This window comes from Lepeophtheirus salmonis, chromosome 8 (genome assembly GCF_016086655.4).
Source record: "Lepeophtheirus salmonis chromosome 8, UVic_Lsal_1.4, whole genome shotgun sequence".
Taxonomy (NCBI): domain Eukaryota; kingdom Metazoa; phylum Arthropoda; class Copepoda; order Siphonostomatoida; family Caligidae; genus Lepeophtheirus; species Lepeophtheirus salmonis.
The window spans coordinates 32577435-32594113 of record NC_052138.2 but is presented as its reverse complement, the minus strand read 5'-3'; the positions used below and the strand labels follow the sequence as shown (position 1 = coordinate 32594113).

Here is a 16679-nt window from a genome sequence, read left to right as displayed (position 1 = left end):
GACATTATTAAAGTCGAATCCCGACACTAATCATTATTGAATAAGTATGTCATGGATTAATAAGAAATAATAATAATTGTAGGGATATTTATAGAATATAAATATATAAAAGATATTGTGTGACTCAAGAGAAAAGTCCTGCCTGCTCTTTGAGCACACATGTGAGATATTTATTCCCCCTCCGATGTTGAACCTGTTGATAAAGTTATGGAGGATAAGGAGAGGTGTCTACGTCTAGCTAGCTACGTAACAAAACTGAAGTAGCGCTGCTCCTTGGATGTTGACTGTTGTTGTAAGGAAAGTGAAGAAGGATAGCTAGGGAGAAGAGCCCTGCATGCAGTGGTGGTAATTAATGTGAGAGGTGAGGTGATTAATTAAATCTCGGTGTGTGAGGGTGGATGTAATTTAAATGACGTCTGTGATGTGAGATACGTAGATATACGGGAATGAACTAAAGAGAGAGGGAGAGAGAGACATGCGATACTGAGAGTAAGATTGACTGTATATAGGATCTAAAAGGCAGGCCTTCGGGTTACTTACTTACTACTTGTATAATGTAATGTCAATATATAATAATATTTAAGAGGCGAAACTCTCGAAGGGAAAGGGGGGATCCTTCTTCACCTGCCTTCCATCGAACGCTTTCATTATTATTATTTAGGGAAAAGGCACGTCTAGTGACTTATTCTTGCTTACATATTTGCTTCTTTCAGTTGAATTGTCATGGACTAAGGGATTGAGAGTCAAATATGGCTTCTACAAGTACGAGTTCTTCTGACGATGAGTTGATTCAAGTAATTGATGAAATGAGCAAATATATTCACTCTGAAAATACATCTAAACCTCAACGCTCTCGTCATACAAGTTCACATTCTTCCAAGTCGGGGAGCCTGGACTTCTCTCCCATCTCTGAGCCAATTGCACAACTCCCACCTCCTCCTCTCAAGTCAGGCTCCAATCTTCAACAAAGTCCGAACGAGCCCACTCATTCTACTCTAGACCTGGGCAAACTCCTTCATTTCGATGAAGTCGATCTCGTTTGCTCCGATTTACTTCAACGCTTCCGATCAGCTCGAAGTGAATATCCAAAAAAACTGGCGGAAATAAGGGATTCTGTCTCGAAGGATGATCCTCTCTGCACCACAATTGCACTGCTCAAAAGCTCACTTACAAGAATGAAAGGCTTCTTATTCTCCCTGGACCCAATGAAATGGCTCCCTTTCCACGATCGGTTAGGCTTATACAACACTCATGCTTGTACTGTTGCCATTCTAAGGGCATCAGTGGGATTCAATCCGGAGAGTGCACCAGCGGCATATCCACTTCCTTACGGTGAATATTTGGGAGAAATTGAGGCGCTACATCTTATTTTAGCACATGATCTATACAACGAATTACGATCGTTATTAGCTCATATTCAAGAATTAGATATAAGAGAGCTACACGTCATGCTACTAGTTATGATGGTTGCCTTTTTCTCCCCCTCTTACTCCAGTATCTTACCCCAGCAATCAAAAGTCAGACTCAAGCAACCCGAGAAAGTCGTCAAAGTCCACGATTATTATACGCACAAGCTTCAGGTAAGGAGAATATATTCATAAAAAAGAATAGATTTATCTTTGCACTTTTCTACTAAACTCTTCTTCTCTCCTTTTCTCCTTCATGGGATGGACCTTTCATTTGATAAAGAGGAGTAAAATTTAAATCGATAGGTTTTTTTTTCTTCTCTTAAAACAAAATTGATAAATTTTTTATGTGTTTATCTACAAATCAGCCCCTTCTTTTGATCATTAAACAGACCGAAAATGACTCAATTGATCTTTAAATATAAAATATTCGCATTTGACTACCACTCAATGAATAATACATTTTATCAATTTCATCTGTTTACAATTACATTGATAAGGTCTTTCGCCATGAGCACGAAGATGCCATGGATCAATAATTAAAAGTAAAGAAAAGATGGTTGGTCAGCTTTTCCCTTCCTGCATATTATACATTATTGAAACTTTCTCAGTCATTTTTAACTTATTTGAAAGATTATTTTTTTTGTTCGTCTTTTATGATTTATTTTTTTTACTTGATATTATCAAATTTATATACATATGTACATACGTATTTTCTAATAGGACAAAAAACACATCTCTTTTTCTCTCTATTCCATTCCTTGCAATTGTTTTATATAAAATGATTGTTTAATATTTGAACATTAATTAATTTAAATATCAATTTCCATGCGCCAGAGTTGTGTAGACTAAATGTGTAGTCTCCAAAGCACGAAATATATACATACAGTCAAATCCGAATAAGAGTCAAAATAAGAGGGTTATAGCAAGTATGTTGCTTTTATTCAATGTAAGAGAATAAAACCATTTTTTTGATTACTTAAGTACACTGGTAATCGATCCACTCAATGAAATAAGACAATTTGTTGTTCATTTCAACGTATATGTATTTACTTTTTCTGGGAAAATTGATTTTTTTAAAATTTCTTCAACGGTGGGATTGTCAAGCGCATTGCTAAATGGAACGAATCTTCTTCCAAACTTAGAATTAAATAAATAAATTCGATAAATTAAAAAAAAAAAAAAAATAAAGGCCGTGGAATATTTTTTACCGGTTCTGGTTCAAAAATTAGTTTCCTTAGATTTTATACTAAAAATATAAAACATGGGCACTCGTAGAGTGCGAACCTTTGCCTATGATCACTTGTTCTAATTTGTATCTTAAGCTATCTGGTCGATTATGTATTTTTATCCTTTTGTTCTACCTTGATCTTTGAATTTTCAAAATTTTATGACCTTTTGCTGTGCCCATATATAATCTTCGAACCAAGTTAGATCAAAACCGATCTGTAACTTTTGCCATAAACAGGGGTAAAAACATAAACTCCGTTCAAATTTGTTGGCGGAAGTAATTATGCCTTAAATGCCATTCCGCCAAAGGGGCATCAGCAGGATTGTGTTTGGAATGGTCGGAGGAAGTTAGCTAAGAAATTTGATGACATGTTATACCGGGTGATCAACTGAAATCTGACCACTTACTAATTCAATAAGTAATTAAGGTTGAGTGATTGAAATTAAATAATATTCCGATACATTAACGTATAAACAATTACTTACAAAACAAACTGGAGCTCTCTACCTTACGTACAAGTTCAGAAGATGAGACTCTAACGTGTTCGACGAATTTCCATTCCCGCCCTCCTTGACGCTCGAAAAACCCGGACGGAAGTTTCCAACTAGCACGGCGTTTCCAGGACCTCTGTCTACTCCATCATTAACGAGAGGAAGAAAGCCTGTGTAAAAAAGGCCAAACTAGATCCGGAGGAGTGTAAGAAAACAGCTCAGGCTAATCCATCAAGTTCATGAGGGGCCATGCAAGGGATCTCGGAGTTTCACACCAGATTTTCCAGAGAGCTATCAAAAAAAGTGGGTTGAAAGAGCCTTATGAGGGAAGAAAGGCCACTTTTTTCACCAACAATGAAGGACACCAACAAGGCCAAAACCAAATTGGTCATCATCTTCAGCGACAAGAAGACCTAGACCGTCGGCCCCTTGAGAAACAGGAAGAATATCAGGTACTTAAGCTTTGGAGACATTGATTAATCAATGAGGACACTTAGTACCACAAAGCTATCTGCTTCCACCATATTCGTGGGCTTTTTTGCCTCTAAAGGCAAGGCCTCTCTCTCTTGTGTGGTTACCGGTCGGGTACATGCTCATAGGCTCTGACTATGTGACTGCCTTGGAGGAGAACCATTTGGAGTTGGTGAAGGTAAACTATTCCGATGGAAATATAGTTTTACAGCAGGATGGTGCGCATGCACACACCTCAAAGGAGGCACATGAATGGTTGGCCAACAACATTCCCTTCTGGTGCAAAACTTTTGCCCCCCTAGAGCCCTGATGCCAATCACTCAACTACACCTTTTAGATGCATATCGAGGGAAGGTCTGCAGTGCCCGTTATCCAAACACCGAGGCCCTTAAAGCTTCTGTCAGCCAGCACGCAGATGCAATGACGGAGGATTACATCCGCAGTGGGTGCCATACCTTCCGCCGCCGCCTGAAAACCAATATTGCTCCTAAGGGCGGCTACATTAAGAAAACTCAGACATGCATCTACTTATGGGATTAATTTTGCTGAGGTTCTATTGTTAATAAATAAATTATATCATGTTGAAGATTAAGATTCAGCTTCAGTTTTTAATAGACCCCCCGGTAAAAGAAAATGTTTATTCTTTCTTTGTTTTATATAGGAACATTTCCGACTCAGAAATGGGGGTGTACGGGGCTTTTTTAAAGCCTGCTGGTCCCGCTTTTTGAATTTAGTAACTCGATATGCCAATAATAATAATTAAAGTGATGAAGAAGCTTCTTTCTGGTGGATTGTATATAATTTAGTTAAGCTTATATTTTGAAATAATTAAAAGCGGCATATCCCGATAATTTCTTATAGGTGTAAAACCCCATGAAATCCTTGGATAACGGGATCTTGAAAGAAAAACCATAATATATACCTACATTCAAATCCAAATATAAGAAAAGTACGCTTATAGTCAATGTTCTCTCAAATGCCAATTTTTAATACTTAGCATTTTAAAGAAGGTGAAAAATCTGCAAAGAGTCTCGAAATAAGGAGTTCTAAAGTCATTTCGAATATAAGAAAAATCCGTATTTGAGTGTAAATAGTAATTCTATTTGACATAATACATAAAGGATTGATGCTAAATAGTCTCAAACAATTGTCTACATAGAATCTACATATGCACAATATGATAGCAATTAAAAGAAATTCATAGATTATTTATGTTTTGTAACTTGAAACTTATCTTAATGGCCCAGTCTATTTAAGTAAGTAGTCGCTCTAGCTTTATCTACACGTATATACATATATATATTAATAAAATATGATGTAAAGGCCATTTAAAATTAAATTAGAGTTTTGTTAATGATCCATCATATAGAACAACTTGTCACATACACATAAAGCAGTTTCCCTGAGGTTATAAGTTGCATCATCATTGAAGGCGACGCCATTTTTGGGGGCTTATAGTTGATATTTTAATTAAATTATATGAACAAATTCCCAAAAATCTTAATGAAATTTCTTCAAATGGTTTTGAAAATAAATATGAGATACTGCATTGAATACTACTTAATGAGAATGATAAACACGGATATTTGAATATAATGAAAATAATATGTACGGAAAATCCCTTTGATATGGCTAGATTTGTACAGTTATTTTTGTTCCCGAAAAGGATGTGAGAAAAATATCTTATTCTGTCCACTTAAATAGTTAATTGATTGTCCAAACTATGGAAATAAGATTGTAAAACGATGTGATAGTATATTTATAATGAAATATACAAAATAGGAACATATATTTGATTGACAGCAAACCATATTATTTGTGGGTTCCATCTTGACATCCAAATACAGAGCAATTGTTCACTATTTTTTTTAATAATAATGAAAAAAAAAACATTTTTATTCTTTTAAAACTTGGTTTCTTATCTCCCCAAAATGGCAGATATCAAGGATGGTGACGTCACACGACAGCCCCCTATATTTTTAAATCTATAATATTATATTATTTAAAAAATTTCAAGTTGTAGTGATCATTGCTCAACATAACTTATATATTTTGCGGTAGACACGGATAAAAAAATGCTATCAATGTCACTGACCTTAATAAATTCCTATAGTACACATAAATTTATATTTGTATACCCACATATATTAGAAAAATGAATGTTACTTTGAAAGGAACATCAATGCGATTACTGTTATATGTATATAATTATTTATCATCAAGGAAAATTATTAATGAATAAGACGAAATAATCCTCTTATAGAGAATGAAACGAAATAACTTTAATTAGTACTGATAGTAATGTAGTAGAATGCATATACCGGGTGCGGCGAAAAAATCTTTACACTTTCAATCTAAAACTTTATCAAAATGTATTTCAGCAACCTGTTGCAATAGGGTATGTCAATAAAATAAAAATAACTGATACAATGTCTTGACTATCCTGATCATCAATGTAGCCCCCCTCGGCAGTAATGATGGCTTCCAGGTGGCCACGGAAGGCCTTGCGCTCATAACGGATGTAGTCCTCAGACATGGCATCCCAGTGCTGGTTGACGGTGTCCTCGAGGTTGTTGATATTTGGGTGACGGACGGTGCAGGACTTGGGATCAACATACACCTAAAAAAGGATGTCGAATGAGTTGGCATCTGGTGAGAAGCGGGGCACATTTTCTTTGGGCAGAAATACTAGTTGTTTTTCAACCACTTCTGGGCCTTTTTGGACGTTGACGCACTATCCTGCTGGAACACCACGTTCATGGTCGGGTTCATGTTGGAGATCACAACAACTTTACAATCTTTCTTGGTTTCTTGCCACCGTCCAAAAGTGCGCGGACCGAAATTTGTTGATGCCTATTTTACTGCATTCACAAAAACCTTGATTTATTTGTAAAACGAAGTGTAAAGATTTTTTCCACGTATCCGGTAGTGGTACTATGTAGATATTGATTTAGTATTGTAGGCTCCCCTTTCTTTTATCAGTCCCATATGTCAACACAAAAACAAGTTGGGATGATTTTTCTCCAAACTGAGTCTGGATTACATTTGTAATCTTCTGCAAATTGTCGTCAATATCTATAAAAAAAAATTAAATGTTTGAAAGGCTAAATCGGGATCAAATTAAGCCCCATAAATCAAATTTGTACTCTCAATCAATTTATCTTACATTTCTATTAATAAATGAATAGTAAATTAGTCCTTTGGAGTTACCGCAAATTGCATTTAAAGGTCGCAGAAATTACCTCTGTTAATAGTAATGGAAAAATTTAATGATAGATTCTAGCTTTTTTTAACGGTTATATCAGAGCTAAAGAAAGTCTCATGTATAAAATCAGGGATAGGCAACTGGCGGCCCGGGGCAGCATACAGCCTAGTGCGGCCCACACATGAATTACATAAAGTCCAAAGAGAACCGATGAGACTAAGTTTCATTTGATGCTCATTGGTACCACAAAAATTAACATTGACCTCCGATCCATTGTGAGCCAGCAGGCCAAACCGCAGGTCTCTCATTAGGTTTAATTAATTTTGCCGTTTTTGAATGTGAGCTATTCGGACTAAGTTTTTTTAAAGAAACTTAAAAATATATGAAACACTTTTTTTAAGCAAGTTTTTGTATCTGTTGCTTATTAAAGACATGTAAAAATGCATTTATTCGTAGAAAATAGTTGTATGTTGGTTTAATAAACATACAGATATCAATACATTTATTATGTGTTCTTAAACAAAACGAGTAAACAAGGCATTTGCAAACTTGTTCATTGAATATGGCCACCTTCAGTATTTATAACAGCCTTAGCATGTCGCCGGAATGCCTTGCAGGAGTTGATGACAAATTCCTCACACAGGTTGTCCCACACAGCCACTATGGCGGCTTTCAATGAGTCCACATTTGGTTGGGGAGCTTTTTTGGGTTCCCTCTCCAAAGTGCCCTACACAGCAAAGTCCAGTGGGTTCAAATATCCCGAGGAAGGTGACCTACTATAATATAATATTATAGTAGGTGATAATATTTACACTTGTCCTCAAAATTATTCATATTCTTGTTAATTTTTGTGATGCAACTAACGAATTTTTCTCAAGTTTTTTTTATTTTTAATAAATTATATGTGACCTAGAAATGAATGACGACTATCAAGGAACTTTTGATTTCATTGGTATTTATTGATTGTAAACTAAAAATACTATGTTCATAATTATTAATACCCTATCTCCCCTTATGTTTTAATAGTCAATAGCATAACCTTTGTTTTTTATGGCTGCTCCTAGACGATTTTGTACGCCTCCACAAGCTTCCTGCATGTGTCCAGAGTGCCCACTCTTTCTTGGCAAATGCCTCAAGCTGGGCTGGGTTTGTCGGTTTCCCTAGACATCATTCTTGTCTTCAAGTCTCGCCACAATTTCTCGACAGGATTCAAGTCTGGACTTTAACTCAGCCATTCTAGAATGTTGGTATTGTTATCCTTGAACCATTTCTTCACTACTTTAGCATTTTGTTTTGGATCATTATCATATTGATACGTACAGTTGTGGTAAGGCTAGAGTTTCTCAGGAAACTCCTTCAAGTTTTCAGAAAGGATCTTGATGTAATCCTCCTTCTTCATGATTCCTTGGACCTTGACGAGGTTCCCTGTGCATTTACTACGTGTTTTGTTTTCAGCTGTCGATTTTTCTGCTTCTTCCACCCCCTTATTACTTATCAGTGTTCTGAGCGTTGATTGGTTGAGTTCACGTCGTTATATTTATTCTGTAACACAAACTTTCATACGATACAAAACAGATCAAAGGGCCAAAATAAGTTGGTAGTTAGCCAATTCTTGTCCAATTCTTCCCAACTATGGAATATTTATTCAATAATTGTGGAAAAGTGTTCAGATCTTAATAAGAGCTAATTCTAATTCAACCAATCAACGTTCAGAGTACTGGTTAGGAGAAAAGAAGGTTAAGTCTCCACAGATGATAACAAAGTACCGTGTATAATTTGGTGTTAGTGAGTCTGTAAGTTGTGAATAATTCCCAACCCTTTTTAAATAGTAATTCCATAGGCGTAGGAGAGGATAATTTTTTAGTGGGACAACCTCAATTTTCCCGAATATTACAATGAAAATGAATTGAAGACTATTTTATAATATCTGCCTTTTTAAAATATTAAAAAACAGTTAATTGTCCAAATATAGCAAATTAATTCTGGAAGTTGTTGAATTCGCCCTACTAATACATTTTTGTTTCTTTTTGTAGAATAAAATGTTGTAAGATATTATGTATATTACGTGAATTGTTCATGCGACTAATATCTCTGATTTGAAGCCTTATAATGGTGCATGTTGTTGAACTCTTAACTCCTCATATGCATGTTTATACTCATTAGTATTGGGGTTTGGCCTGGAAATCCTGTACCGGTCAGAGACTGTTATAATTTTAACTAATTCGGTCTCGTTATACAATTCATTCTGTATTTACTGGGGGGTATGGGGGGCTGGGCTAAGAAAAAACCAAAAAATATCTCTTGATCAGATCTCGCGTCATGTTTTTTAAGAGAAAAAATTTTGAGTGGAAAAAATGACTGGTTTTTATCTCCAACGGTTTTTAGAAAATGATAATTCGGGTTAAGATTTGAATTTTTTGGACATCGCTGCAGATCAGTCTATAAAACTTTTTACTGTAGTGTTATCACGATACTAATATTTTAGTACCGGCTCCGATACCAATATAGATATAAGTAATTCGGTACTTTTCAACTCAACAAATAACCCCAAAAAAATGTCGTTAAGGGCAATCGACATGCACGTCCAGGTAGTATTATGTCGGTCTTTATCTAGGAATGAAGAGCGCAATCCCGTTTAGTTCAGTGCTGCATATCAGTCTAAAAAATTAAAAATTTCGCTCCTTGATGATGTCAGTTAGATTCATTAATTCTATTTTGTATCAGTTCTAATTCTGAAAGTCTGAAGGACTGACGTTCTTAAGGACCGGTCCTAACATTAGACTGGATTGAATGACACAACCCTACTTACAGAGGGGGGTTGCACGTATTATTTTTTAATAACGTAGTGGATGTGCAAGTACTTTTTCTAATATCAGTTAAGTATAGCATCTTTTTAAATGTATTAGTACCCGGTACCACCATAGCACGGGTATACGGAGCAGCAATACTTCAGACCAAACCGAAAAACAAAAATTCTGTCTCGGATCGGTCTCAACACTAATTTCTAAATTCTCATAGTTAGTGTTGGATCGGTCTTAAAAACTAAAAAGACCTTATATAATTTGTCAGTCCTAGGACCGGTACTTATGGGTATTTAATGCCAACTAGAACAGCTCAAATGATGTAGTTACTAACTACGTCATTTCAGTTGTTGAAGTTTTATAATTATTCATAACCTCTTTCAAAGAGACAAGACACCTGATGGTTTAAAGTAGAAGGTACGTGGCTAGAACGTATTTTTATACGTTCTAGCTATCATTCGTGATTTTCTACGTTTTTACATTCTTCAATCCTCACTAGGAGTGAAGAACATTTATAGATAGCTAGGACTGTAGGAATGAAGGACCAACTTAGATAGTAAAAATGATCAGACCGAAAGAAAAAAAAACTGAAGGGGGGTTGATTATTTTTTGGAGGTTACGTCATCTGTGGATCATTTATTTGATGACGTAGTAGAGTCACACGTACTGGTTTCCATATCAGTTAAGTATAGTAACTTTTTAAATGCGTGAGTATGTGGGTACCACTATATTAGGGGTTTACCGAACATCACTACTTCAGACCAAACTGTGACCGAGTCTCAACACTAATAAATACATATATTCTCATAGCTAAAGGATTTCTTCGATTTTCGCCTTCTTTGTCCTGAGTGAAACATAATTATAATGTATACTTTTATTTTAATTGTTGAATTAATTACTTGCCGCGTGATTATAGTTTTTTTCATATAATTATGAATATTATTTCAAGCGTAGCTGCATATTTTATTCATGCTACAAGTTGTTGTTGCTTATGAATAAGCAAAGTATATAATAACTAAGCTTTTAGAGACTTCTGAGCATGATTTTGAATATATATGGATTATGTATAAAATATAAAACATATTTATATACGTTTAAATAAATCTACTTTTTTCATATTTATAGGCATACCTCACACTACAACACGGACATGAAACTTGTCCACGGATCATGAACGCCATCATAACAATGATTGAAAAAGTTAGAAATTTTAGTGATCGACTCCGTGAATTCCTTTGTGATGTAACAAGATGTGGTCTTCAAAAACAATGTGAAAGTGTTTGTGAAAATATTGGGCTCATGGCTTTCCTCCTTCAATCTGAGCCCCTCTAATTAATTATGTAGAACCACGAGGCCGTAGAATGAGGATGATCTTTATCCTTCCTGGTCGTGTCCTCCATACTCCTTCCTAGTCTTAAAGTCTACTATGTATTTCCGTCTCAAATATGATTTCCTCGATGTATTGATTCCATATGGGGTCTGGAAATGGCTGAATACGTACATATGTAATTGTGTTTGTATATACTTAGCAATATCGCCATCAAATGCATCTTCAAATACTCATTTTTCGATGAGAGCCGCCTTATACCTATCATGTATACACACACTTGAGTTATTCATGGTTTCTAGAATAATAGAGAAGAACCCGTGCAGCTGTTTCTTGGGGAAATATAAATATTAATTTTGAATATATGATAAATGCTAAAGGAAACATTTTTGCACCGAATAATAGTTAAATATATCCCCTATAAATATGATGATGTTTATTTGTTAGTTTACCCATGTTATAATGATTTGTGTTATTTTTTTTTTGTTGTGATTTTTTTTTCTTTGAAACTTTGTTGTAATAATGTATGAATAGAGAAAAATTATAATTATTATCATTGTCTTTTATCATTTCCATTGTAGTTTAAAAAAGTGTAATTACGGTATGGGACGTCGTTCATAATTTTTATCAACAGCTGCAATGTTTTCCCAGAAAAAAAGTCAATATTGAATATACAGTTCAGTCGGGTTTAATTTATGATGGAGACTTTTACCATGGCGTTTTATAAAAATAGAGCCACCATAGCAGGATGATAGCGGCGTTGCTTAAAAGACACGTAGGTTGTGTTTGATAGGCCTAAAAAAATAAAAAGACTACGGTCCTAATAAAATTTGTCAGTCCTTCGTACTCGTCCTTATCTTTCTTATATGGTCACTTCAACAGCTGAAATGACGTTGTTACTAACTAAGTCCTTTGAGCTGTTCAACACAAGGTCTATATAAAATTGGTTTAATATAACCTCTTTCCAAGATACTCAAGTATCTTGTGTCTTTCAAGCGATAAGAAAGCTGAAGTTTTAAGTAAGAGTGTGGCTAGAACTTATTATTAATAATAACGTTCTAGCTATCATTTAATATTTTCTTCGTTTTTATACTATTCAATCCTAGCTTTGAGTGAAGAAGAGCTTTAACGATAGCTAGGACTGAAGGAACGAGGTATTGATCCTTAGGACCATTGAATGCTAAAAAACATTGGACCGATAAAGAAATGGACTGATGATGCAATCAGTCCTAGGACAGATCCTATACTATGGGTAGGGATCTTTCTACAATTTGCAAGTACAAATTTTCAGTGGGCTCCTACAATTGATAAGTATCTCGGCTTCAGCCCAGGTTAGCCTTTGCTTTAAAGTGCCGTTGGCCTCGGCCCAGAGTCGATGAAATAAATAAGTACTTTTTTCATAGAAAATGTCAACAAGAAATGATGTTTCCTATAAAATCCTGGTATTTTATTATCAAAAAGAAAAAGTTGATTCGAAATTATTTTCATTAAAAAATAATAAAATTTAAAATGATTAAATTCAAATTTGAAAAGAAAAGGACCCTTACATTTATAACTTAAGGACCACTAACGGTAAAACGGCTTTGTTTATGCAATAAATGTTAGCTTTATCAAAAATGATTGTTTAACAATACAAATAATGTTCTTTTATCAGGCTTATCAATGCTCTGATGTACGTAGCATCATTACAAACAAAACAGTATTTATGCTATTATAATAAAAGTGTTTAAACATGTGTTGCCATATCCCAAAAGAATGAATTTGACTCTTTGTATGCACTCCCGCACTGAAGTAAATTCGAAACACAGTTTTGTTTTTTTAATATTTAAAAACAATCTTTTATTAATAATAAATTGTGGCGAGTATCAAATTTCTTTCAAGGACATAATATATGTTTTTTTTTCGGCTAAGATTGCAGAAATAATACTTCAAGTTAAATGAAGTAAAATGAAAATAAAAGTGTGACAAACTTTTGCAAATCTCTTTTTATATTTAAAGCAAAGCATCAATTTTTTAGTTGTTCATTTTAATACTAAAATATATACACACGAAGAGATATTACTATTTCTATCATTATCACTAATAATTGCTTTTAGAGTCCGCAGGTGTTTTTTTGAATTTCCTAGCTCCATCCGACTCACTGTTGAATAATTATTGAATAGTAGGTTCTAATCAACCAAATTATATAGAATTGGGATTTTTGAGTGATTTTTTTTGACCAAATGAACAAAAAAAGAGCCCTAAAATAGGGGAAAATGAGTATCCAAAATATCAAAATTTAATAATTTGTATCTAAAAAAATAAATCATTTTTATAAGGATAATTTAAAGTAATTAGTGTTGTTTTATATTTACAATAATTTACTCATAAATTTTGCTATATCACATCTATACTTTTTACGTATGTTTTTAAGTTTTTAAACGTACTAACAGACCATTCAACGTCCACATTAGTTGTTGGAGCAAATTTGAAGTTTGTGTGATCTTCAAGAGTCTTGTAAGATGGAGGCATATCAGCATCACCACCACTGATTATACGTTCAACTTTTTGCATAAATGTAATATCAGGATTTTGCAATTTAGCGGAAAAGTGTTTCTCTTTACATGCAAGATTCAAAAGGGATTATTCAACAGTCAATTTTGCACCAAATTTTCCCCGTCCTCTAATTGGCTGTTGTCGGAATCTGGCTCCCTCACATATCCGATCATGTAATCATAACCTTGATTGCATCATCTACATATTTTTACCTCCAAAAAGAGAGCCTAAGGAAGGAGGATTTTTGTGGGTGGATTTTCCCAAGAAAAATATCATTAAATAATCATCAAAAGCTGTTGTGTAAAATGAATCCAATTTGTTCTACATATTTAATATCAGTTTACAAAAATGAACAGTTCTTCTCAAAAAGTTCAAGGTAGGCAATTTTTTGAGCAATCGCACACAAATCCTAAGTTTAGTTGTATATAACTAAAATGAAACTTATGTTATGTAATAATTAAATGCTGGATTTCCTGGTAATCTACCGTAGGTGTAAAATTCTGGGAATTTGGGGTCCCGAAAGAAAACCCCTAGTGCCCATTTAGAGTATGAATGTGACATGTCTGAGGATTACAAAAATAATATGGGCTTGAAGTGTTTCCGAAACACTTCAACCTTTAAATATTCTGGCCCCTTTTATCAAAAGGTGGCCAATAATATATTTGTTCTAGATATTTAGTTTTTAACATGGATTAATCAAGAGGAAATCTTTTTCTGCGTCCTTTTCATTAGTCGTCATAACATTCTATTCGTTTCTATAGCTTACTCCCTTGAATATACTACGAATGAGGAAGTTAATATACTATTTTAAAGAACTGTTTCAGAATTAAAATAGAGATTTTGATTTGTGTGAAAATGCCAGAACCGTTTTATTGCCACGGGATATAAAAAAACAGAGAATATAAGTTCCCATCGAAACTCACGGAGAGAGAGAAATGTATACTGTCCATTAAAATACTTAATACTAATTATACTTATCCTTCGATTGACAATTACCAAGAAGCCTCAAATGCAGAATTCCTTAAAATTTGTAATATAAGTAACTTGTCAACACCATAAGTAATGTTTTATATTTATTAGGTTTATTTGTAAGCATCTTCTATGAAGAAATTTGAAAAAAACAATATCCTCTGAAAATTGATTATTTTTAAATTCGCAAAAACATATATCTTTATTTGCTGGTAAGCTTACTGAGCCTATGAATATGTAAGATTTATATGAGTATAATTATCAAAGAAGAAAACAAATTCACTAATTACTTCTGTAAAAAGCAGGCATCATCACTGAGAGAATATTCTATGTATTCATAAGAAATTTTGTTACAGAAAGAGGGATTATGTTTGGTAAATTGTTAATTAAAAATCTGTGATAAGAAACATTCAACTATTGATCAAAGAAAAATATCAAAATTGAATGGAACATGGTCTCATTGTTAGTATATCAAATTGAAGTCTAATAACAATTAGTAAAATATTTTCTATTAATGTTAGTTATCCCGTTTGTTTAAGTCATAGATATATTCGTTTATTTGACAAAAATTATTTATTTAATACTGGTTATTGATCTCATATCACGAAAAGTTTTAAAAATATCCGAATTTTACGGAAAAAATTAAAAAATTTATTTAATACGCGTCGATATGTATGTCGATCCATACATATGTATTGGTTTATTTTGGATGCTCCATCCCTTGATAGTAGTATTTTGTTGTTACTTATTTAGGTCTGAAGACTCCAGTCCCCATCCAGACCAGTCTCGATTCAGTACAGTTCAGTCTTTGATGACGTCACTCAACTTTATTCAAGTACCGGTTTCATGGACTGATAGGACTACTGGTTCTGAGACTGGACTGGACCAAATAATTGAGGAATACCACAACACTACTTGATATTGTATCCCACGGAAATGAAAAATATTTTTATTGATGGAAAAATCCAACCTATTGCATATTTGGGAAATGTTTTTATGAAATGTATCTGTTTTTACACTTACGGTATCAAAAGACAGTTATTATTATTTGATATTTGCAGGGGCGTCCGCAGGGGGTTTCTGTAGGCCCCCCCCCAAAAAAAAAACATTAGTCCCCCTCCCAAATCAGTTTAAAGAAAAAAAAATTCACTTTTTCTTCATAAAAAAAGGTCATTGAAGTAAGAAAGGTAAATCGTGGAAAGAAAATTGATTTCAAAGAAGGTCAAGCCCCCAAAATAAAATCGTGCATGACTTGCTATGTTTACATTGGACTCAGATGCTTTAAGAGTATCTTTAGTCACTAGAAAATCTAAATAAAAGAAAAAAACACACATACAATTTATACAATAAACAACTTAGCAGAAGTAATCATGTCAACAAAATAAAACTTTACACTTGTACATTGTCGAATGTACAAAACCTTTTTCCTTCATAATATAACTGATTGAAAGTCTAGTAATGGGAGAAAAATTTTAATACGTGATCGTTTTTAATGAAATACAGTCAAACCTGTATTAAGCGGTCAGGCAAGAGAAATTTAAAAAAAAACTGACTGCATAGTGCAGGCTACCCCCTTAAATAGGTTTCTGATTTTGTAACAATTCTAACTTTGAAAATGGACATTTTCAAATGGCTGATTAGTTCGCCAGATTCAAGTTCCCTGAAAATAAGATGCTTTAAAAAGCCCTTTTTACAGGGTGTGGCAACAGAGCTTCCTTTTTTATAACGTTTGGCAATCAGACTGTAGAAGTAGCAGCGAGGTTAGGAATTGTTTTATATTAGAAGCGAGATTCTAATTTTTGTTTGCAAATAGAGTCCGTCACAATTATGCGTAAGGAATTTTTGCTTTTTACTAGAAAATTGAATATTTAATTTTTTTTTTCAAAAAATTGAATAGTTAATTTTTATTTCCAAAAAATTTAATTTTCTGTTTGAAGCTATAGAATTTGGAAATTTTTGTGAAAAGAAGTTGATTTTTGAATTTTTTTTTCAAAAATTTAATATTTGAAATATAATTTTTCAATTTTTTTCCCAAAAAATTAGATTTTCTGTGAGTAGCTATGAATTTAGAAATATTTCTTCTAAAAATTTAATATTTAAAATTTAATTTTCAAATTTTTTTCCAAAAAATTATAATTTTTGAATTTTTTTGAACAAAAAATCCAAAAAACTAAGCCTTTCCCCGTTAAAATAAATACATATATATAATTCTGTGGATGCCCCTGGTGCCGTTTATGAAAAAC

The 16679-nt window shown here is 33.6% G+C and overlaps 1 protein-coding gene and 2 long non-coding RNA genes across 5 annotated transcripts; all 3 read left to right on the top strand.

Annotated features, from left to right (window-relative positions):
* The first annotated feature begins 200 nt into the window (after positions 1 to 200).
* LOC121122873 (uncharacterized) lies at positions 201 to 11485 on the top strand. 3 transcript variants are annotated; one of them, XM_040717949.2, is made up of 3 exons: positions 201 to 361; positions 714 to 1580; positions 10731 to 11485. In XM_040717949.2, the coding sequence occupies exons 2-3, from the start codon at positions 750 to 752 to the stop codon at positions 10935 to 10937; spliced, it is 1038 nt and encodes a 345-aa protein (XP_040573883.1). In that variant the 5' UTR covers positions 201 to 361; positions 714 to 749; the 3' UTR covers positions 10938 to 11485. The 3 variants fall into 3 exon arrangements, with proteins under 3 accessions (XP_040573883.1, XP_071746860.1, XP_071746861.1); XM_071890759.1 differs by having other exon boundaries at positions 274 to 489; XM_071890760.1 differs by lacking the exon at positions 201 to 361 and adding an exon at positions 488 to 556.
* Positions 1587 to 4910, top strand: LOC139906247 (uncharacterized). The gene is made up of 2 exons (XR_011781622.1): positions 1587 to 4404; positions 4461 to 4910. It is a non-coding gene; the product is annotated as an uncharacterized lncRNA (long non-coding RNA).
* On the top strand, positions 5487 to 10192 carry LOC139906246 (uncharacterized). Its single transcript, XR_011781621.1, has 2 exons — positions 5487 to 5997; positions 6059 to 10192. It is a non-coding gene; the product is annotated as an uncharacterized lncRNA (long non-coding RNA).
* Positions 11486 to 16679: the final 5194 nt, after the last annotated feature.